Source organism: Onychostoma macrolepis, chromosome 02 (genome assembly GCF_012432095.1).
Source record: "Onychostoma macrolepis isolate SWU-2019 chromosome 02, ASM1243209v1, whole genome shotgun sequence".
Classification (NCBI taxonomy): domain Eukaryota; kingdom Metazoa; phylum Chordata; class Actinopteri; order Cypriniformes; family Cyprinidae; genus Onychostoma; species Onychostoma macrolepis.
The window spans coordinates 5,259,223-5,286,271 of record NC_081156.1 but is presented as its reverse complement, the minus strand read 5'-3'; the positions used below and the strand labels follow the sequence as shown (position 1 = coordinate 5,286,271).

The 27,049-nt window shown below is 35.9% G+C and overlaps 1 protein-coding gene across 1 annotated transcript; it reads left to right on the top strand.

Moving 5' to 3' along the window:
• Positions 1-25,632, top strand: LOC131554000 (tyrosine-protein kinase JAK1-like). Its single transcript, XM_058798998.1, has 24 exons — positions 1-114; positions 350-538; positions 611-734; positions 831-969; positions 1,063-1,214; positions 2,165-2,504; positions 3,454-3,642; positions 3,738-3,895; positions 5,180-5,294; positions 5,486-5,681; positions 11,367-11,470; positions 13,821-13,958; positions 14,047-14,134; positions 14,247-14,374; positions 18,052-18,187; positions 20,384-20,535; positions 20,654-20,813; positions 21,113-21,204; positions 21,912-22,095; positions 22,283-22,407; positions 22,604-22,776; positions 23,097-23,214; positions 23,301-23,411; positions 23,485-25,632. The coding sequence occupies exons 2-24, from the start codon at positions 415-417 to the stop codon at positions 23,590-23,592; spliced, it is 3,354 nt and encodes a 1,117-aa protein (XP_058654981.1). The 5' UTR covers positions 1-114; positions 350-414; the 3' UTR covers positions 23,593-25,632.
• Positions 25,633-27,049: the final 1,417 nt, after the last annotated feature.

Genomic DNA, 27,049 nt, shown 5'->3' with positions numbered 1-27,049 from the left:
GTGACGTCAGCGTCAAGCAGCCAATCAGATTCAGTGTATGGCTCACGTAATTTATCAGAACTGGCCATCGTCGGTTTCTTCGGAAGCGAATCTCGTCCTGATGATCTTTCGACGGTAAGAAACAATTCTTTTCTATGATTTCTATGTTTTATAAGTTCATTCGATGTCGCTGTAAGACTCCAAACACATTAATGAGTATTAGTCGTGAACTGAGCTCTTCTGCGAACTTTCAGTTTCTATTAAACTGCCTGTAAAGACTCCAGGTGTTGTGCTTTTACTGTATTTCAAAGAGGGAAATGTCGTTCTATACTATATGTACGATGACAGAATTTTATTTGACTATACTTAGGAAATTGTTGGAATGGAATTTTGCCGGGACCTCATTAATAAAGCGCTGAAAAAGAAGAAGTAGCCATGGCCTCGGTGATATTACAGGGTCTCGAGATACATTTTTACCTGCCGGAGACACATCAGATCATTCGTCTCTCAGGAAGTTTCACGGCAGAGGAGCTGTGTGTTGAAGCTGCCAAGAAGTTGGGTAGGTTTTTCAACTATTCCACAAAATAAACACTGTAATCATCACAGACCTAATAATGTCTCGGTATTACAGGTATATCTCCAATGTGTAGCAGTTTGTTCGCTCTTTATGATGAATTTAGCAAGATCTGGTATCCACCCAATCACTCATTCACTATTGATGAGACTACGAGATTGAAGCTTTACTATCGCATGAGGTATTCTTGTACTTCTCTTTTAGTTTTTCTATCCTGTTTTGTGTGATATTTTAAAGGATGTTAGATATTTACTTTGTAATGACATTCGTGGGGCAGATTCTATTTTACAAACTGGCATGGGACATCTCCTCTCAAGACATCTCCTCCAGTGTCCAGACACAGTCTGAAGCGAGGGACGGGGTCTACAGGAACGGCTGTTCTGGATGTAGTTTCACTAATGTACCTCTACGCACAGGTACGGTGACAAAAACAATGCCTGCTTTTAAAAGACATGCCGTTCAAGAAAGTTGTGGCTGATCATTTGTTTGTGTGTTTTTGTGTTTTGCAGAGTCAGTGTGACTTTCAGAGTGATCTGGCACAGCTGCGTAGCGCTCGTGATGTGAATGATGTCCAGCAGATAGAAAATGAGTGTTTGGGTATGGCAGTGATGGCCATCACCCATGATGCCATTGAAAAAAATCTTCCTGTCAGTGAATTTGAGTAAGAGCATTTCTTAATTTATTTGCTTTGTATTTTGAGACTTTTTTTTTAGTTTTAAAAAATTATTTTTCATGACTGAAACTATAGAATGATTTTTTTAAATAAAAAGTTTATTATATTATTTTTTCTTTATATTTCATATATTTATTTTTTTGTGGGTGAGTTTTGATTCTCAGGCTGCTGCCAGTGGAGAACAATCACACACACACTTTTAGTTTTTAGGGTTTTTTTTTGCTTTTTGTTGAAAGTTTTTTTTTTCTGTATTTATATTGTTATGTATTGTTGTGTGTGTGTATATATATGTAAGTATGTGTGTGTGTGTGTATATATATATAATAAAATCCCCCCCAAATGATAATTAAATAAGTAAAGGAAAATGAATAAATTAATAATAACATTTTATTTTAATATAATAAATATTAAATAAAGACAATACATGACAGATAAAATAAACATTAAATTAAAACATTAAACAAGCAAGCAAAGGATGTCTAAAACAAAATGAAAAAAAATAAAACCTGGAAAAAAATGAAACACTGATGAAAAAAGTAAAAGTGAATTATATTCCCAACAAACATATAATGAAAATAATTGCATGTGTTAATTGTAAAACCATTATTTTTCAAAAAATGTAAATAAAAAATACATTAACTGCCCTTATTTTGATATACAGTACATGACCATGTAAACTCAGTATTTGCTCAGTATTGTTGGAAATGTGTATCCTTATGATTGAATGCTGTTTGATTTCTGATTATGTTTTACATAATGATTCATTAATGGGGCTGTTGTCACTGAGATGGAGTTTACAGGTGTAAGGTTGAATTTTTGCCTTCAGTCCCCTCTGATTTCACCCCAGTGTGATCTGAGAAACAAATCCACCAATAATGAGTAATTATAAAACTATTAAACTCCCTGTAATTTTCTCTGTTTCACTTTATCTTTGTCAGGTACAAGAATTACATCCCCAAGGCCCTGTACAAGTCCATACGTCACAGGAACATTCTCACACGTCTGCGCATCGCCAACGTCTTTAAAGTGTTCCTTGAGGAATTCACCAGGAACACTGTGCAAGGCAACAAGATCAAAACCCATGACTTGAAGGTCAAATATATGTCCACTTTAGAGACTCTAACGAAACACTTTGGCCAGGAGGTGTTTAAACCCACTTCCCTCATCATACATGACAATGAGCAAATTATCACAGACTCTAGCAGGACTGCTGGTGTTCATTACAAGATCCTGGTGTCTGGCACCTCTGGCATTCACTGGTGTAAAGTCCCCACCGAGGTAAGAAGGCAGTAGTAAGAATAATAGCCATAGTACTAATAGTACGTAATGAGTTACACTGCAATTCAAAAGTTCAAAATGTTTTTGAAAGAAGTTTCTTTGTTCAACAAGGCTGCATTTATTTGATAAAAATACAGGAAAAAAGTAATATTGTGATATTATTGCAATATATAAATTAAGTTTTCTATTTTAATATATATATCAAAAATATTTCTAAATAAATACAACAAAACATTTTCTTGCGACCTTACATGAAGTATTATGACAAAATGCATTATGAAGAAGAATTGGACCTGTTCTGCAGCTGCATTAGAGCTAATATTAGCATCATGCTACATAAGACAATTTATGAGATTGATAGTACACTTTTACTCAGAACTCACTTCAAACCACCATCGAGTGTTTGTAATAACTTCCTTTTACGATCACATGTGGAATTTGGTCCTTTACTGTTGTTAAAATATGCTATTTACAGCCTTTTATATCACTGCACAAATTAGCATTTCAGATGTACACTTTCATCTCAAGAAAATCACATACATCTAATATAATCTATAGTGGCTGTTGTCATGTTTATTTCTGCTGCGTAAAAGCCATGTATGCTCTGCTGAAACTCACGTTGTTTGATGTTACAACCGCCTCTCAGTTCTTAAGTTGTCAGGGATACATTCCAAGTATAATACACATTAGTAAAAGGATCTATATTCATTTTTATTTGTCTATATACACTTTGAGCGGCCGCAGTACATTAAAAAAGTAGCCCAAAATAACCCAAATAACTTGATGTATAAAATTATTAATCTTTAAAACAAACACACAAATAAACTTGACCCCAGATTTCTGAATGGTAATGTATGTGCTGATGTTTCACACTTCTGTTCAGAGTTCAATATTTCTATTTGTTTCTAATTCTACAGTTTTTTTAATGTCACGTATTTATTTTTTTAAGGCCAGTTCAGATCCGTGGGCCAATCAGGAGAGACGTAAATCAAAGAGAGACAGTAAGAAACTGAGTAAAGTAGCATCAAATGATGCAGGAGAGGACAAATGGACACTCTTCTCAGACTTTAATGAGATAACGCATCTTCTCATCAAATACTCTGTGGTTACCATACACAAACAGGACAACAAAAACATGGTGAGGCTTACCGTGAGATCTGCGATCGGTTTGGTTCATTTAGGGAAAATCAGAACTTTTCTTAAACCCAGTTTTATGTTTGTGATCTTCTTCAGGAGCTGAAGCTGGCATCCCATGAGGAGGCGCTGTCCTTTGCTAGTCTGGTAGATGGATACTTTAGGCTCACAGTAGATGCGCATCATTTCCTCTGCAGGGATGTGGCTCCCGTCTCACTGCAAAGGAACGTACAAGAGGGCTGCCATGGTCCAATCAAGTTAGTACATGTACTCATCATGCTTAAACATATAAATAGTTCCTCCAGAAATGATAATGAACTCTTATTGTTCCAAACCCTGTATGACTGACTTATTTCTGCGGAACACAAAAGGAAATGTTTTAATAAATATTCATGCTGGTTGTGGCTACATAAACTGCTAAGACTAGGCTTACAAGTTAACAATAACTTAATTGAATTCAGCTACATAAAAATGTAGCTTAATCTAATTTGATACCGAAAAGAGAGGCTAATTAGCCCCATAATAACTTGTAGTCATACTACTTTATAAGTCATACTAGTTCACAAGACACAACGGCAGTGTTTATGCAACTGGTCCCTGCTCTTTTCTATTCAGCAATGGCCACCAGTAAGCGGTGGTTATCAATGTTGAATGTGCTAAGGTTGCATTATATAATGCCATTATATTGTTTGTTGTCCCACAGTACAGTATATTAGCTTATTTTATTCACTGTAACAGCCAATATTGGATTTAATCAGACAATATGGAATTGTCAACTCAAAATGTAAATTATCTTCTTTTTTTCCCCTGTATTGATTACTTTTGCCATCATCTAGTGCTAACTTATCCCTCAAATATGCAAATGTGAATGAGATTTGTAAGCTATGGCAGAAAGTCATGCAGATTTGGAACGATGTGAGGCTAACCTAATTTTGAGTATGCTATTTATATTTTTTATACACTACTGTTCAAAATTGCAGGGTCAGTAAGATTTCAAAATTTTCTTTAAAGAAATTAATACATTTAGTGACATTAAAGACATTTATAATGTTGACGAAGATTTCGATTTCAAATAAATGCAGTTTTTTTTTTAATCAAATAATCCTGAATATATTACTATAAACAGACATGTTTCTTGAGCAGCAAATCAGCATAATATTTCTGAAGGATCGTGTGGCACTGAAGACTGGAGTAATGATGCTGAAAAGTCAGCTTTGCCATCAAAGGAATAAATACAAATTTTCAATATATTAAAATAGAAAACAATTATTTTAAATTGTAATAATATTTCATACAATATTACTGTTTTTACTATATTTACTGTATAAATGTAGCCTTGGTGAGCATAAAAGACTTTCAAAAACTCCAAACTTTTCAGTGGTGGTGTAATAATTCAACTTGAATTCATCCCTTAATTCATACAACATTCTGTAGCCCTATTTAATTTGTTCAGCATGTTTTTGTGAATGTACAATCACCAAATGACAGAAAAGAATGTCTTTGGACAGCTGATGTAATGGTATCTCTTTTGTACCCCTCAGTACTGAATATGCCATCCATAAACTCAAGCTGGAAGGTCATAAGGAGGGCATGTATCTGCTGCGCTGGAGCACTCACGACTTCGATCATGTTCTCCTGACTGTCATATGCAATGAGGTACTCGCTTTATTATTGTATATGCTGCTTTTGGAAAGAGACCTCAGTAAAAGTTCAGTATGTCAAGCAAATGCAAAATAAACAAACAGACATTATATGTAAATATGTTTGTGTAAAATTAGGATATTGACATTTTTCTATGTTTCACACAGAGTAAGTAACGCAAATCAAAACTGACCTTTTTATTCTAGAGGGATTGTCATGGCAGCATCATTAAAACCTTCAAGAACTTCCAGATTGAGGCGAGCGCACAGGGCTACCTCTTGACTGGGACAGATATTATGAAGCCCACTCTGAGAGAGCTGACGAACCACCTGTGCAGCCAGTGTCTCACAACTGAGCACATCAGCTTAAGACTTGAGCGTGGCTGTCCACCCCAACCCAAAGGTACTGGACCAACAGTGATATTTCTAATATAGATAGCTAGCAGTTTGTAATCTGTGTCTTCTTAATGAAATAATTTAATTTTAGTTTCAAACTGCAATAGATTTTTACATTTATTCTGTGTGGCATGATTATGTACAGCATGTAGGGAACAACAGGATAAAAATGAATCCTGTAGGAAATACTAGTATAATCAAATCAATTGGCATGCAAAGTTATGATAGTTAAGATGTTTTATTTGTAATTTCCGTTGTATCCCTAGTGAAAAATAAATATACAAAAATCTATTTGAAATACTTATTTTTTCATGTTAAGTATATTACAAACACATTTTTTTCACATTTAGTATACTACAAATACATTCGCATATTTATGTGCATAATAAATATACCCAATTTATATAGTATAAATATAATTTATAATATATAAATTGTACTTTCAATATACTAAACTGGTATACTGAAAGTCTGCTAAATTGGATCAACTAATTTTGTGCATAATGCACTTTAATTGTGCAGAAGTAGTGCAAGATATACCGAAGTATATTTAATTGTGCAGTAAAAAAGTGGAACTATTGCAAGTATACTTTAGGTACACTTAAAAGTCAAGTCAAGTCACCTTTATTTATATAGCGCTTTTAACAATACAGATTGTGTCAAAGCAACTTTCCAATATCAGAATAGGAAAATAGTGTCAATAATGTAAAATGACAAGATTAAACGCTCAATTTTCAGTTAAAGGCATTTCATTATTGAATTCAGTGATGTCATCGTCCAGCTCAGTACAGTTTAAATAGTATCTGTGCAATCATGTAGACGATATCGCTGGAAAATAAGGGTGTTTTCACATATAGTTCGTTTTAAGAGAACCAAACCCAGTTCACTTAAAGTGAACCAGAAATGGAACCAGCCGAAAGTGACCTCAGTCCTTTTGGTGTTCACAATGTAGTGGACTCAAAAGACTCAAAAGTTCTTTTTTTGTTCACACCACAACTTTATAAGAACTCAGAGCCCAGCTTTCTTTGCAGCAGTGGATTTTGGGTATTAAAATGGCATCTTCACATGTTGTCATCACATGGATGTGGCACATTTTGAGGCAAATGACAAACAGAGAAGGAGTTAGACAAAGCAGAACTAAAGGAATGCATCTGAAAAAATAGAAAAGGAAGAGGATAGCAACTAAAAAGAAATTTTTCTTCCAACACTATCAACAACTGCTGCTGCTTGCCACACTTCCACCTTCGACAACATTTGTGGGGCAAGCACAAGCGCTTGCACCCAAAATTTCATCCAAATCTTCGTAGAAGGGGCACGAATCCTTTATTTCCGCAGACTCTCCACTTCGACGGATTTTGTCCCAGATGGCAAGCCTCCAGGTACACATGTCGAAACGAAATGCGAAGCGGGCTGGGATCTCATTGCTTTCGCATATCATGAAGATATTGAACCACAAACGGACCCACAAACGAACCGTACTCGGACCACCTCCGGAGGTGGTCTGAGTACGGTTCGCTTTTGGGTCCTTTTAGGGGGGTCTGAGATCACATGGTTTGTTCACATATACACGCTGAACCGCTCTGAGAGCTTTTGAAAGGGTTAAACGAACTAGGTGTGAAAACACCCTAAGTGTCCCCTAATAAGCAAGGCAGAGGCGACAGCGGCAAGGAACCAAAACTCCATCGGTGACAGAATGGAGAAAAGAAACCTTGGGAGAAACCAGGCTCAGTCGGGGGCCAGTTCTCCTCTGGCCAGACAAAGCAGCAGTTCAATTCCAACCGCAGCCATGTCAGATTGTGTAAAGGACTCGTCTGGTTCCTGTGGTCTTGTCCCGATGGCCGTCTAGGAGACCGGGTCTCCACTGGGGATCAATCTCTGGGGCTCATCTAGTTGTCCTCGTCTCCGCTGACGTTCAGGGCTGTAGAGGTCGTCTCTAGGTGCTGATCCACCATCTGATCTGGATACGGCCTGGATTGGATGGATACTGTGATCTCGGAATAAGAAAGAAACAGACTAATATTAGTGTAGATGCCATTCTTCTTACGATGTAACAAGTATTTTGGGAAGTGTTCCTGGGTCTGGTTGACCTAATTAATGCAGCCTAACAATCCTTTAACGGATTCGAATATTAGATTGTTCCAGAGTTTTGGCGCTAAATAGGAAAAGGTTCTGCTGCCCGCAGTTGATTTTGATATTCTAGGTATTATCAAATGGCCAGAGTTTTGAGAACGTAGTGGACGTGGAGGACCATAATGCGATAAGCAACTGAGGAGCTAAACCATTCGCTCAAGTACTGAGGTGCCAAACCATTCAGGGCCTTATAGGTAATAATTAGCAAGATCTTAAAATGTATACGATGTTTGATAGGGAGCCAGTGCAGTGTTGACAGAACCGGGCTAATATGGTCATACTTCCTGGTTCTAGTAAGAACTCTAGCTGCTGCATTTTGGACCGATATTATTCAAAGATCATACAATCCTCATCATTAAAACACATTTTAAGCTTAATATTAAATCAACACAAACTCAGCACACCTGAGAAGTTGATAGGTGCGTAAGAAAAAAACTCCAACAACAAAGTGGAATCCAATCAATAAAAAATGATGATCCCGCACACTATCACTCCATGCTAAATATAGAAATTTATTACAAAAAAGTGACGTTTCGGTCCACTGACCGTCATCAAGCTTAATATTAAGAATATTGAGAAATGTGCATTGTGCACAAGTAGTACTCTAAACAAAGTTTAATTATAATTTTTTTTTTTTTTTTTTTTTAATGCATCATAAACTAGCTGTGACATATACACATCTACACATTAAAAACATAATTAATTAGATAATAAATAAATAGATATATAAGTGTGGCATGTAGGTAGTGGCTGGGGATGGCTGATGTTTGGGGAGATGGGGGGGTGTCTTTGGGCCCTGTTGCTCAGCAGCATCCTTCCCTGGCACCACCGTTGGGGTGTGACATGGGCTGGGGAATTAAGTTCCCCCCCCCCCATTGCTAAATATTTATTAATTTATAATTCAATACTAATATTATTATTTTTACTTGCCCTCTTCATTGTCCTCCACCCTTTCCCAGTTTTGATGACATTAGTATTATTATTATTATCATCATTATCATTATGATTTAGGGATGCACCGATACCACTTTTTCCAGTACTCGCCCGATACCGATACTTTTATTTTTGGTACTTGTCGATACCGAGTACCAATACCGATATTTTCATTGCCTTTGTAAATTTTTTAAATATTGGGTACAGAAACCAAAAGAGTATGTATAATGTTAGTTGGTTAACTTAATTTATCAAATAGATACAGTCAAACCTGACCAACTAATACTAACCTATTCTATCTATTTAAAAAAATAAAATAAAAAAAACTCTAGCTACATGTACTGTGCTGGGCTAACTGAGACTTGTCATGGCACTTGGATACTGCTGCACTCTCGATGGTCTGATTGCTTCTATTGTTCTCATATTGTACATCGCTTTGGATAAAAGCGTCCGCTAAATGATTAAATGTAAATGTAAACCAAAATTTATTCAGACACCTTCAACACTTCTCACATTATCACAGTTTATTCACTGTAGTTTATGGTAGTAAAATATGACAAGAACTCAGAGTTAAACTGTGTCAGAACAAATTCAGCTTGATAATATCAGATAACTTTGATAGAAAGGTATGTGATGGATTACAGTCAACCAAAATTATTCAGACAGCTGTTAGTATGACAATATTTACACAACTATCAATACTTTGTCAGGCAACCCTTAGCCTTAATGACAGCCTGTAGTCTCCTGGGCATGCTGTCGACCAGGTTCATGCAAACCTGAACTTCAGTTTTTTTTTCCCAGACTCGGTCTGAATAATTTTTGGTTCCAAATTTGTATTAATTTTATTGATAGTCCACTGTATGAAGAATGTTTGGATATAATATGTCACAGTTTACTTTATTTTGCTATCCTCACTTACATAAATGAACTATAGTGTCCTGCACCCACTAAAAAATATCAAAAATTATATTTGGTCTCTGAATAATTTTTGGTTTGACTGTATATCCTTCGGTTATTTTCACACTTAATTATGCACATTAAAATGTATTTTACAAGTTTTTGTTACTTTCACTGTTCATTTTTATTTTTTTTGCTCTATGGTACATCATCTTTAATTCAATTGATTTGGGGTTGCTAAAATCACGCGTTTTGCTGTAATAATGCAGGGAACCACTCGTTATAAATCTCCTAACTGTGATATTTTCAGAAATAGAAGTCGCGTTTTTCTTTGCTTTTCTTTCTAATGCAGAAACACTCATGAAGCAAGCAAAACATGCACAACGCGCGCAGTATTTGTACTGGTGCAGAATGAGAGGGAAAGTACAGCCTAGCGCATTTCACACAGGCTGCTAGTTTCACTTTCGCCAGAAAGTCATGTATGCTTAAGGTTGAAAATAAATTATTTATTTTATAGTGAATGCCCCTATAAATTGTCTTATATTTACGATTCAGTTTTAATCCAAGTGATGCATGCTATGTGAGCGAACATCAATAAAGATCACAGAAGTGCGCGCATGCTCTATCTCTCTCTCCCTCCCTACCGTTAAGTAACTTGTGCATTGTTTTGCTTACTTGTTTTTGAGATATCCGACCGAACTACAAACGTTCCAGTGATGTCTGTGAGAAAAGTATATTCACTCGACAAGCTCGTGCATCTGCGCCGGCGCCCGCTCAATCCACCCAGCGCTTTGCTTTTCAGTTCGCACACATCAGCTATAAAGGCATTAATACTGAATGTTTAACATTATTCATTGCATACATCTGCTTCGTAGACATCCTTAATCTCTAATAACTCCATTCTGCTGCATGTTGTCCTGTTTCTTTGTCTGAATATGGCACTTATCACATGCTGTGAGGTATCGGCGCTTGGTATCAGGGCATTTTAACTAGTACGAGTACAAGTACAGGAGCTCAGTATCGGGCCCGATACCAGTATCGGTACCGGTGCATCCCTATTATGATTAATATTATTATGGTTATTGTTGCTAATAACAATTATTATTATTATTATTATTATTATCTGTCTTTATTTGTTTATTTATTTTTTTACACTACTTATATCTGTTATCAATCTATTATGATACTATTTCAGTTGTATGCTTCCTTCCCCAACCCTAGAGACACAATGACATGCACACACACACACACACACACACACACACACACACACACACACATATGCATGCTCATAGACATATGAATGCAAATACAGGAGTTAATCAGAAGGGACTTGTAATGTTGGCCATCAGTATGTATGTTTGTTTGTCCTAGTGTTTCTACATTTTGGCACATGTAAATATTGTCACCTTCTAAACTTAGTGTTTTTGTTTTTTCTCTCTCTCTTATGTGTTAAATATGTTAAATATGTTTGGCCCATGGGGTTATGTTTTTGGTACATGTAAACATTGTCACATTCTTTACTTGCATAATAAAAATAAAAATAAATTATAATTTTTATATCAGTACATCTCGAGTAAATATGTTACTAGATTTGAACTATACTTAGTATGAAATGTGTATTTTAAATATTACTTTTTTTGCTAGGGATGTTAGATTATTATTGTACTAAAATCATCTTTGTCTTAAAAGATGTCAGAAAATGAATAATCTTCCATTTACTGCTTCACAGAGCAATCCAACCTTGTGATGGTGACCAGGAACGATTCAGCATTGACACACTCTTCCTTCAATAATGCAGTTATCCATAGGATCCTCAGAAATGACATTACCCAGGTTGGACATTTAAAAACTGTTTGCTTATATGCATGATGTGAATAAGTCAAACCTGTTTCATAGAAAACAAGCAAATTTCTCTATAGTGAGAAGTTATTTCCTGGTGCATCCTGCTGGATGATCCAACCTAAACAGGGATCTGTGGTTTGGAATGAAGTCATTGGTTTCTAGCTGGAGTAAGCTGGTGTTAGCTGATCGAACAACCTTTATGCTGCACTGCTAAAATCTTGTATCCAAAAATAACTATCAGCAACAGAAGATTTACCAGGTTTAACCAGCTGTTTTCAAATATTTTTTAAATAGTATTGTTTTTTTTATGATTCTACCACAGAATAAAAAAGAAAAATAAAGATGTAATTATGACTTTTTATCATGCAAATCTGAGTCACAATGTTGACTTGTGAGAAAAAAACTGAGAAAACTGCAAGAAAAAAGGTCAGAATTGTGAGATAAAAATTCACAATTTGGAGAAAATTATTCCATGGTGAGCTGTGTGATGTGATCACAGGATTCAGAGAAAAAAAAGTTTAAATTGTGAAATATAAACTTTAAAATTGTGAAGTCACAATTTTGTTTTTATATCTTGAAGTTCTGACTTTTTTCATAATTGCGATTATATTCTAAATTATATCTCATGATTCTAACTTTCAAGAAAGTTTAAGAAAACAGCGAGAAAGAAAATCAGAATTGTGGGAAATAAACTAAGAAAAAAAAAATAGAATTACAAGATAAAAAGTCAAAAGGACCTCAGACTCCTATGTCACACCTTTAAAAATGTTTTAGGAATCAGGGCTTGACAATAAGGACTGCCTGATGGCCCGGGGCCAGTGTGAAAGTCTGAAAGACATTTGGGCCACTCACTTTTATAGCTTCAACAATGACTAATCTATATTTCACTGATATTTCTGTCATGACAACTCTCGGAGGGATTGGCATGGTAATGTACATGACAATGTTAATGTATTTGGTCTTGGCGGAATAGATCTGATACGCTGCAGCTGCTGCTGCTGTGGCAGAGCAAGTACAGAGACTTGCTACTGCCAATACATCCACAACATGCTGCTGTGAGCATGTAGGAAGTACTGCTGCTGCAAATATAACATGCATGAAATAACCCCCTATAGCATATATGAATCACCTCGTAGCAGATCTATACAGGTGGAGCTGGGGAAGGTGGAGGGTTTCTGAAGCATGCTGCGAAATTGCTACAACAAGCACTAGTCATATATTTGAATGTTGAGCAGAGAGCTCATTGGCTACCGATACAGGAGAGAACCAATCAGCTGTGCCATGTGGTAATGATGTCTTAAGGTCAGATTGAGTTAGACCTATCAGACTGCGCCATCTAGAGTTTCATGCCAGAACTCTGTATTTGTGCTTGAACACCTACAAACCTAACAGTCTAAAGTAGGGGTGTCAAACTCAACACCCAAACCATGTAGTTTTCAATTGAGCCTGAAGGACTTGATTAACTGGATCAGGTGTGTTTAATTAGGGCTGGAGCTAAACTCTGCAGGGCTGTGGCCCTCCAGGAATTGAGTTTGACACCCCTGGTCTAAAGCTTTGTCTTTAATAGTGTTTGATTTTTATATTTGGTGGACTAGTAGTTTTTGCTGTGGTATTGAAATTGGAATTGAGAATTGTAAAACTGAAATGTTAAAACTTTGGTGTCATATAAGCTTATTTATTACAATAGAAGATAACAGGGGTCAAAAACAACACTAACAACAACTATTTTATTAGTTGCCCTAGGCATAAATCTAGACGATTTTAATGAGATTAATCTTTAAAATGAAAAATGAATGTAAAATGTATTATTTGTTGTTTTATTAAGTGGTTTAAATGATGTTTAGATGTTTTTGCTAAAAAATACTAATCAAGAAAATGTCTTGAAGCTGGTTAGTGTCAGGGTTCTGGACTCGTTGTTCTTTGTTTTTCCCCTGTCCTTCCTGAGTTTCCTTATTTGGTTATTTTCCTGTTCTTGTCAAGTCAATTTGATTATTCCTTGATTACTCCTCACCTGTTTCTGTTCTCCTGATTACGTTCTATGTGTTTATAAGTCCTGAGTTCTCCCTTAGTCTTTGTCTGTTCACTCATTTTATGTTGTGTACCAGTTGATTTATTAAAACGATTGATCATTTACTTCACCTGCTGTCTCCTGCGTCCTTCCACTCCACACAACCGTGACAGTTAGACCAGGTCCAAGATGGTCAAGCAACTTAGATCAGTTATTGTGTTACAGTTTAAGTTGTATATTCCAGCAAGGTCATATATAGATAATAATAATAATAAAATTATCTGGAGCCTATAAATGGAAAGCAATGTATTGAAACTGTTATTTATAAAACAGGAGAAGCACCTGGGCCAAGGCACCTGCACAAACATCTATTCTGGGAAGCTGAAGTTGAGAAATGAGGATGTTGAAGGTTCGTCAGGCCATGAGGAGGTGGATGTGGTTCTGAAGATGCTGGCAGCAGGACACATTTCTGTAAGTGGCACCACATCTATTGATACATACAGTAGGTAGATAACTCTACTGTTAATTGCTTTCACAAATCCTGCTCTACTGCTTTTAGGCCTTCCTGGACACAGTCAGTGTAATGCAGCAGATTTCACATAAAAACATGGTTCTGATGTATGGCGTATGCATGCACAGCATGGACAGTAAGTGTGCCCGCTCCACCAGCCAAAAATGCAACAATACTTATTTGTACAGTTAAAGGAATAGTTGACATGTGACTGTAGATGACCTCATGTCTCATTGTTGTTCTGTCAGTCATTATGGTGGAGGAGTTTGTTCAGCACGGCCCTCTGGATATGTTCATGAGAAATCATCGCTCTGAACTCACGCCCTCCTGGAAGTTCCAAGTTGCGGAGCAACTTTCCAGTGTCCTCAGTTATTTGGTACAATATTTAAGTTTGATCTTGACCTTATTTCACCCTTGTTTACATTTTGTGAAATATTTACAACTTCTGGGTCAGTGATTTTATGACTTGATATAAAATGTGTATTTAATTAAGGTGTGATCATCTTAAATATTCATTGAACATAGATATTTAAGAACACATTTTAGTTCTGAATCAGTGTTAAGTATTACTTAACCATAATACAATTTAATTCAAGTTTATTTGACGATACAAATCGTTGCAAAGCAGCTTTACAGGAAATTAAGTTTCTAGAATATATTTATATATTGTCGAAACTTAATATATTTAACTAATGGCAAAATTTGGTAATTCTGTATGTGGGGTTGGCATCACCCCCTCTGAGGGGTTGGAATCATCTCTTCTCAGGTGTTTGGTCATCTCAGATCATTTAAAGGTTGGATCCAGACTGAATAATTTCTAGTTTAGGGGTAGTCGTGGGTAGTCGTGGCCTAATGGTTAGGGAGTCGGGCCTGTAACCTGATGGTTGCTGGTTTGATTCTCGCGCCGGCAGGAATTGAAGGTGGGGATTGTGAATGAACAGCACTCTCTCCACCTTCGATACCATGACTAAGGTGCCCTTGAGCAAGGCACCGAACCCCTAATTGCTCCCCGGGTGCAAGGCTGCCCACTGCTCCGTGTGTGTGTGTTCACTGTGTGTGTGTGTGTGTGTGTGTGTGTGTGTGTGTGTGTGTGTGTGTGTGTGTGTGTGTGTGTGTGTGTGTGTGTGCACTTGGATGGGTTAAATGCAGAGCACCATTTCGAGTATGGTAACTTAACTTAGTTATGCAGAAACATAGAAACAAATAGAGACGTAGCTGCTGTTCCATCCAAGCAAAAATTATTTGTTCAACCCAAGCTAAATAATAATGTGCGTTTGATCAGATACAACTGCAGTACAAGATTATATGATGCATTATGTGAATGCTTGGCTAAAGAGATGTCTTTAATCTAGATTTAAACAGAGAGAGTGTGTCTGAACCCCGAACGTTATCAGGAAGGCTATTCCAGAGTTTGGGAGCCAAATGTAAAAAAAGCTCTACCTGCTTTAGTGGACTTTGCTATCCTAGGTACTACCAAAAGTCCAGAGTTTTGCGACCTTAGGGAGCGGGTTGGATTGTAGCGTGGTAGAAGACTTGTTAGGTACGCAGGAGCTAAACCATTTAGGGCTTTATAGGCAAGTAATAATATTTTCTAACTGATACGGAACTTAATAGGTAGCCAGTGCAGAGACTGTAAAATTGGGGTAATATGATCATATTTTCTTGACCTGGTAAGGACTCTAGCCGCTGCATTTTGAACTACCTGTAGCTTGTTTATTGAAGATGCAGGACAACCAGCTAGCAGTGCATTACAATAGTTCAGTCTAGAGGTCATGAATGCATGAATTAGCTTTTCTGCATCGGAAACAGGTAACATGTTTTGTAGCTTGGCAATGTTTCTAAGATGGAAGAATGCTGTTTTTGTAACATTGGAAATATGATTTTCAAAAGACAAGTTGCTGTCTAATATAACACCCAGATTTTTGACTGTAGAGGAAGTAACAGTACATCCGTCTAGTTGCAAATTGTAATCCAAGAGATTCTGTGTACTGTTTTTTGGTCCAATAAGTAATATCTCTGTCTTATCTGAATTTAATAGGGGAAAATTATTGGTCATCCAATCTTTTACATTTTTAACACATTCTGTTAGCTTAGATAATTTAGAAGTTTGATCTGGTCTTGTTGAGATATATATATAGCTGAGTATCATCAGTAGAGGTCGACCGATTCATCGGTTTTGCCGATTAATCGGCACCGATAGTTGATTACCGCAACTATCGGTTATCGGCAAAATCCATGCCGATAGTTTTCCAGTTTGCAACCATTGCTGGAGTGGCTGAGAAGGGTCCGCTGGCATTATACAGTATGAGAGCGGCCTCTAGAGGTGGAAATCACTGACAGCACGTGTTGTTTATTTTGACACGTGACACTGCACGCTGCACAGAGCGGGAAACTCCAGACTCGCATTTAAATACAGCCGACAGATAAGCCTGCCGCGGAACAGAGGCCATTCACATAGTTTTCTATTAAATTACATTATATTTGTCCCAAATCATTGTGAATGTACATAATGACTTCACCCTGTGCATTTTTCAGCAAAACGTTTGTCTTTCTGTGGCTGTAATAAAGTCTGTATGCTTCATATAGAGAGCTGTACTAGATCGCGATTTCTCTTTCCCCTTGCTCTGTTTTTTTTAAACAACGAACTTCAAACTCATTTATGCCACATTTTTCATTTTTGAAGCAAACTTATGTCCGTTTGGTAATTAAATAAATTGTTTTAGACCACCACTTGAATTGAACGTAAAGCATCTGGTGTGTGTGTGTGTGTGTGTGTGTGTGTGATACCTCTGAGTTCTCCTAGACGCAGCGCTGTGCTTTTTTTCCCCAGTGTGTTTTTTTATTAGATAATTATCAAGTGTTAAAAAATAGAAGTGTGTGAGTACACATACAATAACCATATGTATGTAATTTTAATGCTATGGCCTTGTGTAGATATTTAAAGATGGCCATCTTTAAGCATGATTATTGAAATTAAATGGTAACACTTAACAATAGGAGTCCATTCGTAGCATTAATGAAAACTGTAGAAGTATTGTTCCTTGTTAAAGTGTGTTCATTTCAACATTCACTATTAGCAACTAATACGCTACATTTTTTAAATTTAAGTTTCTTCTTTTAACATTAGCAAACTATGAAATAACTTTAATGATCAATATAGTAAATAATATTAATGTTTTTATTCATTTACAATGTATGGTTCAGTACTGTTACTGCTTTTTTTTTTTTTTTTTAAATAGTAAAGCACTAGCTTTCTTTCAGTATCCAGTTTGAAAACTATGGGTTGATTAATCGGTATCGGCCAGTGTGGTCCAACCTAGCTATCGGTAAAATCCAATTTAAGTAAAATGTTAATTCAGTAAGGGCCTGATTAAAGATAAATATCTTATAAATATCTTTAAAAAATTCTTATATAAATTAGGTGCTTCTTATTTACAAATAATAAAGATCTTGAAGGGAGATTTACACAAAATTTTAATTGTCATCATTTACTCAACATCATGTCCTTCCAAACCTGTATGAATTTCTTTTCTTCTGTGGAACATAATTTGAGAAATTCAAGAATTCTTTGTCCATACAGTAGAAACCAAAATGGTTTGGTAACATTCTACAAAATCTTCTTTTGTGTTCAACAGAAGAAAGTCATTTGGAACGACATGAGGGTGAGGAAATGATGACAGAATTTATTAGCAGTAACTTTCCAGCAGTCTAGCTCAAAATCAATGCTTTACTGTCAAGTGCTTCTCTATGTGACAAACATGCATTATTAAGATTGTTGCATTTGTCATGAATTCAGTAATTGAAAGCCCTATGACCCATCACCCCAAAGTTATTTGACATTTTACGATTGCAACTCATACCACGATTCATGTTATTCATATATCACAACAATAACATGCGCCAATCATCAAGTATTAATTTTCCTGGGGATAATTTGATATCATGCTTTACTCATAAAGTATTATAAAGTAAATATACTTATAATGTAAATATATGATTCAGAACTCTTTAATGGGATGTTTGAGAATTACTGTCTTATTTTCTCTCTTTCAGGAGGATAAGAAGCTTGTCCATGGCTATGTCTGCGCTAAAAATGTTCTGTTGAAGCTGGATGGTCTGGAAGGAGAAAGTGGTCCTTTCATTAAACTGAGTGATCCTGGACTTTCCATTGCTGTTCTCAGCCAAACGGGTAACACATGCTCATTCACACTCATCCAGAGAGCCTCTGTATAGCCTTACAACATACATTTTATTGTCTATTTTGTCTATTTAGACTTAAGTGACAAACAAATAACCAGTTAAGCATCGAAACGAAAGAATGATACTTATGGATTTAATACAGTCAGCGTAAACAGCGATTGATAATGGAATGGTATTTCTGGTATCAAGGTCGGGCTGCCTGTCTCTTTGCGAGAGACTTCAAAACAAATGAGCAAGCATAACAGCACACATAAAGAAACTCAGAAGAAACACACTGAGATAAAAAATCAAAATATGTAGTTTATTTATAACATGATATAGTTCAGTAACATACCAAGGGAGCTATTTTGCTGAATATTCTCACGATTGCAAATGTTACATTGATTTTAGTTCAATAAACAATTAAAGTTAGTTAGTCAAGTAGTTAAGTTAGTTTCAAACAAGGATCACAGCAGAAGTTATAGCACGTTCTCCAAGCAACACTCAGCAGTGTTTTGTTACTGAATGATTCAGCGTTTTGAAGGAATCAGTTGAGTTGAATGAATGACTCAATGACTCACTCATTAAGTGAATTACCGCCACCTACTGGGGGTTTAGTATTTTGAAAAGGATGCATTTCCCCCCCAACATTTCTTATTTGTATATTCATAAACGTGTTTAAAACGTTAATCTCATAACATTATTTATTGCCGTTGTAATTTTGCAGTGTAAATGATTTAATCTGACTGCTAACATTATTACAATTTATTGATAAATTGAAATAATTTGACATGAAAGGTGATACATACATTTAAATGCAGATTTAAGTATGTAAAAGCTGATAGAACACGGATGAAAATATTGCTTCAGTATAATTGTTTACACCACCAAAAATGTGGTAGTTTTGTGGGGATATTTTGTGTGGAATATTGTCTGCTGATATGAAAAGTTCACTGTGTATCGTAGTAAAAAATATCATTTATGACAGCGATGAATTTTCTTTTTACAGTAAACACATTAAATATTACATATATGTATTTCATATAAGGTGGTATTAAAAAGGTCTTAAGTCTTAAATTTCACTGGTTCATATCTGTAGAAACCCTGATTTAATAACATCTATTTAACATTTAATCAAATATATTAACAAACCCCCATAATGCATTGAAAATCTGTATACTATTTTTGCATTTTGGGTCCACTTGGACCCCGAAGAATGGTGATTTTATAAAACAGTCATAACTTAAAAGTTTTTTTATTTTTAGAACCAATCAACAACTTCTCAATATTGAGTGAATGTGAAAAAATGTTAGTTTTGAATGTTACCATGTTAATACTGTGTAATTACTGCATTTTTATTAATTAAAAAATGTAGAAATTCTTTTGAATTTCAAATTACACGTGAAATTATGATTAATACTATAAACTATAGTGAAATTAAAACTATTTCAGTATTCATGATAAATCATTGTATGTCACGATCAAAAGAACATCTGATAATTCTGATCTGATAATAACCAGTTTTAACCCCCATTAGAATGAATGTAATGTGAATGTAAACAGCAAATACTACTCTGAAATGTTTCCGGACACAATAAATTCATTTTACTTGCATAAACATTCACTTTCAGATGAAAAAAAAGTGATCAGTTTTGCATGCTCCAATGGTTTGTCAATAGGCAAATATATTCATATTTTTCAGCAAAGGTTAGACCCAAAAGTGTGTGAGATATGGGGAACAGGCTAAATATCTCTTACAAAAGCCTTGTGACACTAATATAACTTCATAGATCATTTTACAAAAGTATTTTTGACACCTATTGGTACTCCATACATACCTGGGTCCAAAAAGAGTCGAACGTATAACATTTTATCTAAATGGTTATATCTTTTAAAAAATAATTGTAAAAAAAATTTGTATTTTGAGGGTCCCTACTAAAAACGAATTTTTTCTTTTTATGTATCTCTTCCAGGGCTGCGTTTCCCAAAAGCCTTGTAAGCCTAAGTTGATCGTAGCGCCATTGGTTTCAATGGGTCTGCGATGTACTTAAGCTTACGATCCTTTTGGGAAATGCAGCCCAGGTCAAAACAGACGCGAATGCATTGTAAGGGTTAAATAATCATCAGTGTAATGTATTTTGACTAAATGACAGTTTCTGAGAGTCCATTTTGCACTATTAACGCTCCTGATTGTGTCTGTGCTCAGAGTGTATTGATAGGATCCCCTGGATCGCCCCGGAGTGTGTTAAAAACCCCAAAGCGCTGAGCATTGCCACAGACAAGTGGGGGTTTGGGACCACGCTATGGGAGATCTGCTACAATGGCGAGGTGCCTCTGCGTGAAAAGAAACTCTCAGAGGTGCCGGACTCTTCTAAGATGACTCTACATTTATACTTGTCCAAAGCAGTAGTTTTATTGGAATTATTGTCTTTTGTTCCTGACTATAACACTTTGAATCTACCATCTGTGTGTGCAGAAAGAGCGATTCTACGATGTGTACGGTACTCTGGTCACTCCCAGCATCAGTGAACTGGCTGATCTGATCACGCAGTGCATGAACTATGACCCCAAGAAGAGACCGTTCTTCAGAGCCATAGTGAGAGAGCTGGGCCGCATCAAAGAGCGGCACGAGAAGGGTATCTGTCACATAATATCACACGACCATCACTAACACTAGTAGTCTTTACCTCTTCGTTATGCAATAGATAAAAAAAAAAATAAACCTTTTGTCATCAAGTACATCAAAAAATGTAAATATTTCACCCTAAAAAAAGAAAGAAGACATTTAAGCACATTTACAAACTTCATTTACAAATCTCATTCTTATTACTCTTATTAAAAAATGGAAATATTTAAATGTTAAAATACGGTTTAAAGTAACCTTTATGGTTGTATTTGTGTGCATTACTGAATTTATTTTTTATTTGATCTACAGAGCTTCACCTTATGGAGGCAATTCCTCCACAGGAGACTGATCCTACAGATTTCAAGAGAAGATTTCTCAAGAAAATACGAAAACTTGGAGAGGTACTGGACTTTTCCAGGTTTATGATTGTCATGTACTGTTACTCATCCCTAGTCAAATAAAGAAACATGTAGGCTACATGATTTCTACTGGATTGTATTGGAAAGTACTGGAAGTATTTGGAAATATTTTTATAGAATTCGTATAACATCGATTTTTTTACAAGACATTTTCATTCCCAATCAGTGTTATTCTAATATTATTATTTTTTTTATTATTTTTTATTTTATTTATTTTTAGGTTTAGTAGTTTATTTTTGTTTTTTTACAGTTTAAATTAAGTAATTTTAGTACTTGACTATGCATAATTTAATTTTATGTAATATACAATTTTTTGTTTATTTCAGATTTATATGAACAAAAATAGTTTTTAATTGATTTTTGTTTTAGTTTTATTTAACAAAAGTATTGTTCCCAAAAGGACTATTATGATTAACTGTAAACCCAGTACAACAAAACCAATTTACAGAGATTGTATATTATAGATTTTATACAGATTTCAATGGGAATACGGTACAAATTCCATCAGAATTTCGAACTATTGATTATAATTGGAAATCTGGACCAAGTTAAAGCAGTCTCACACTTGATTCATTCACAATGAGATCCCTGCATTTCCTCTCATCTCTCCTAAATCCCATAATCCCCTTGGATTAATGTGTTCTTGATTCATTATCTGCTTGAAATTGTTCTTTATCAATCTTGTCCAGGGAAACTTTGGGACGGTGGAACTGTGTCTGTATGATCCTAAGGGAGATCAGACAGGTGAGCTGGTGGCTGTCAAATCTCTGAAAACGGAAAATGAGAGCAGCAACCTGAGGAGAGAGATCAGCACCATCAGAAACCTCTACCATGAAAACATCGTCAAATACAAAGGCATCTGCAATGACGAAGGCAAGTCATGAGCTCAGCTACAAACACAAAGACCCTGTTTACACACAGTATTTACATTGGTTTCTGATCTTGGTGGCTTTCAACTTCATAAATAAGACTATCTACAGTACCTTAGTTACAAATGAATATATAGCCCATGTATATGTACTTACTGTATTATTGCTTGGGGTGAATGTGTGTCACTCAGGAGGAACGAACATCAGACTCATTATGGAGTATTTGCCCTCTGGCAGTCTGAAAGAATACCTGCCCCGTAACAAATCCAACATCGATAAGAAGAGACTGCTGCATTATGCTCTTCAGATATGTCAGGTAATGTAGCCAATACAACAGATAGCTAAACATATATAGATACAGATAGCTTCACCCATTTTCACTTATATTCAGATATTTTTATTTGTTACTTAAGTTTCCAAATGCTTTTTTAGATTGCACAACTTTAGCGATCACAATCACTATAACTGCCATCTTATGGTATAAATCAGTATAAATATTGTGTTTGTGTCAGGGTATGGAGTACCTGGGATCTGAAAACTACATCCACAGGGATCTGGCAGCGAGAAACATCTTAGTGGAGAATGAATCACTTGTAAAGATCGGGGACTTTGGCCTAACTAAGAGCATCAAAGATGACGAGGAATATTACAAAGTGACCGAAGAACAGGACAGTCCTGTGTACTGGTAAAGCAGCACTCATTCCAGCTTACGCACCTTTATACTACGGGACACTGAAGACTGGAGTAATGATCCTGAAAAATCAGCTTTGCATCACAGGAATAAATTATATTTTTAAATATAAGGAAATAGAAAACCGTTATTTTAAACATTAAAAACTCATACTGACTCATATTGACTTTATTCATACTGCAGACAATACCTGTTTTTTTTTTTTTAAAGCATGTGTTTAACAAGTGTTTTAATGTCTTTAGTTTCACTGTATATATGCACACATGTCCACTGAAGGTCCAGCTAAACTACAGTCATGTCCTCTGTCTGTGTAGGTATGCTCCAGAATGTCTGATTAATCGGAAGTTCTATAAGGCATCTGATGTTTGGTCATTTGGGGTCACTCTCCATGAAATCATGACCTACTGTGACCGTGATAACAGCCCTCCACAGGTGAGCATTACAGACCTGAAATTGAATACATCAGGGATTATAATCACAGTGACTCCAATTCCTGTTCTTGTATGTTTCTCTGGTAGGTATTCCTGCAGACGATTGGCAGGTCTCAAGGGCAGATGACCATGGCCAGGCTGGTAGACGCTCTTGAGAAAGGCTGGAGGATGCCACGTCCAGACTCGTGCCCTGAAATGGTGAGATATCTCTTTTCTATATTATATTATATTACGGGCAGATTGTTCAATAGACATGTGTCTGTGGCTGCAGGTGTACAGTCAGATGCTCAGGTGCTGGAGTCATGCCCCAGAAAACAGAGTGGACTTCAAGGGCCTGATCAAAGAGTTTGAGTATCTTCTCACTAGAGAAAACATCTAGCTTCCATTTTTCACATCAGTTACAAATACAAAATGAATCTGAATTCTGTAGGTTTATGTAACTTTCTCATTATACTAAGAAAAATGATTCATGTTTCTTTCTCTTTAAATCTTTTCCAGTTAATCATCTACCTCCAAAAACACTCTGTTTATACGGTGTATTCTCACTAGATTAACACACCACTCAGCACTTAAGTATCAAGTACTAAAAAGATACATTTATGAAATCTTATGCCGCATCAAATCTAGGGTCAGATTTACTAACAGCACAGTACAAACCCTCTTTAGGCATTTTAAAAAAAGTACTGTCAAGATTTACTAGAGACATGCAGTGAAAACTGAGTGATGAAAAGGCGTGGACAGTTATTTTTGCGGCTGACCTTATTGTATATGCATTTGTAGGAGTTTCTCTTTAAAACGCAAAATTTCGGAGAGTATTTAAATTAATCATGTGACGTAATTTGCGCAAATCGATTTACTATATTTGTGCCATTATTTAATGCCCAAAAAGCATGTTTTAACCACTGATCTATATGTAATAATCTCTATTATAGATCAGCAGTGTTGGGGGTAATGCAAGTTACGTAATAAGATTACTTTTTTCAAGTAACTAGTAAAGTAATGCATTACTTTTTAACTTACAAGAAAATATCAGTTACTTTTTCAAATAAGTGATGCAGTTACATTGTTTTCCCATTTTTCAAATGTTGAATTTACATTTCCTTCAGCCTTTTACATATACAAAAATAAAATTTAATATTAAAAACAAACAAGCAAGCCAAGCTCAGATGAGAAAAAGTAATGTAATGCATTACTTTCCATAAAAAATAACTAAGGGTGGTGTATTCACACCAGAAAAGTCCGCTAGTTCACTTGCTTTGGTCTGGACCAAATACAATGTTGTTGGTTTTTTTTTTTTTTGTTTGGTGCAGTTCGCTTTCACACTGCTCTTTTAGAAAGCGAACCAGAAATTGTAAAGAAAACCACACGTGTGCTTAAGGTCATCCATTCATTGGTTGATCCATTCAACCATACCAGAGTTCATTTGGAAGCGGTTGTTTGGTCCGCACCTGAGTGCAATTGCTGTATTCACACCTGCCCAAAAGATCCGCACCAAAGGGGGGAAACGAACTTGAGTTCGATTCAATCGAACCAAACAAGACGGGTGTGAATACACCCTAAGTAACGCAATATTGTAATGCATTATTTTTAAAAGTAACTTTCAGTGGTTTTATCCCGTTTTACACTTGACATGACACAATAGTTGCTAATTTACTCTGCTCTTGGTGGATTGCTTTGGTCATTATGGAAATTATCTGGATGCATCTGTGTTCTTTAATTTGCTTATTTTCTGTAAACCACACGCAGAACATTACATTCCTATTAGTGCATTTATGGGATTGCGATCTCATGCCAGTTTTCCCTGATTACCAAATCAGGCTCATAATGTTTAAACATATGTGATTTATTTTATTAAAGATAAAACGCAGAGGTGCCTTAATATCACAGGGGGCATATTTGTTATATTTACTGGATAATCTATAGCTGCTTTTCCACCGTAAGGCTGAACGTTTCTAAGAACGTAAGAAATGGTTCCAGTTTCCACTTCAGCTCGGTTTGGCACGGCAAAAATGTGTGTAGTTTCTCTCTATTGCTGGTCAAGCGTGCTATTTGAGTGAAGCAAACAGAAATATCTGATCATCCTTCATAATACAGTCACTATTTACATCTCATACCGTACTGTATGTAAATACTTGCATTACCAGGGCAACGACTGATACATCTGTATTACGAGCTCTGTTATCAGTGCCACAGTGGAAAACCAAACCATATTAAGCAATGAACAATTAAGCAATAAGAACCTGACGGTGGAAAAGCAGCTTATGACAGATAAACAAGACAGAGAGATAGGTAAATCTATTAAATATATATAGTCATGAATGTCATTTCATTTTATAATTTTTTTTAAATAGTCTTACTGGCTGTTATATTCAGTTGATTGTACTGTAAACTTTTTGATCATTAAAAAAACATTAAACAATTTTGACACTTGTGATATCTAAATTTGTGCATATAGTAGGTCATCTAGTTCTTTGAGAGAAAGGGAGTGCGTCCATTCCAGCAGTTCGTCCATTTCTCGCTCCCAGTGTTCCTGCTCATCTGGACCCAGAGCAGGACCAGGAGTCTGGGGGGTCAGCGGGTCTAGTGGGACACACAGCAGAAACTGAGGTGAGGTGAGGTCTCTGAAAGAACACACAGACGGATCTACAGGAGGAATCACCTGGAGCTTTGCGCTGCGTGTAGAGTCTTCTCATGCGTTCCACCCGCGTGCGTTTCGCTTTGGTGTGTTTCTTTGGAAGCTTCTGAACAGGACTGCACATAATGACCGTAAAACTTAGAATTACAGTGTTTAGAGTGTTTTACTGTGCTGGTGTTTATTTTAAGGGTGTTCCAATCTCAAAAAAAGTATATATGTAAAGGTAAAGCAAATGATAGCCACTGAATAAAATCATAAACTGGTGTACAATTTAAAATTGAACAGTCTATGGAGTGCAATTCTTAAAGAGACACTACAACTAATACTTTCTATTCTACTTTTTAATAACAATAAGTCCTTGCATGGAAGCCCATTTCCATCATACTGTATAAGAATTTTGCTTTGGTCAATCATAATTTAAAGCTGCAGTCCATAACTTTTTTTTGGTTAATTCCAAAATCAATATTTGAGCAAGTACATAACCAGCCAGTGTTCAAAACTATTGCCTGCCTTTAGCCCGATTCACAACGCTTTGCTTATAATAATGTTTTCTAATTTGAGTGGTACGGGTAGGTTTTCGCGTGAAATTCGAGCATGGCACTGCGTCATTACGTCACGTCTGTAAACATAAAGAGGTTTTCCCGGCTACGAGGCTCTCACATGTGAGGATCCTGAGGGTGGCGGATCGTTTATAGCCTTTTCTCACAGCAGCTGGAATAATTAAATGTATCATTTTAATGGCAGATTGTAATCCAGAAAGTATTATGTGTTTATGAAACACGTGGATGAAATTAAATTATATTCCAGTTTTAAATGTGCTTCTGGTTACAGATAGCCTGGGATTACACAAGATTTGTATTTTAAAGAAAACCAGTTCGAAGGGAGCATAGTTTGCTTTTTGGGTTAAAAGAATTTATTAATATGAAATTCGAATTGTATGACAATTAGATATTAGACTGCACAGAAATTGAAATCTACATGCTAATACACACTATACTCATAGTCATGCAATGCTGACGTTGTTAACATTAATCATTTGAGAATAAAGTATAACAATAATAATAATTTGCATGGTTTGATGTGATATGAGCTAACCGATCTTTAGATTAAATCACCATTGGTAGCGAGATTTATTGTAATGCTTTTTTCCTCAGTTGGTCAGAACAAACGTGGCAGACTTGTTACTTACTTGTTCGGATGA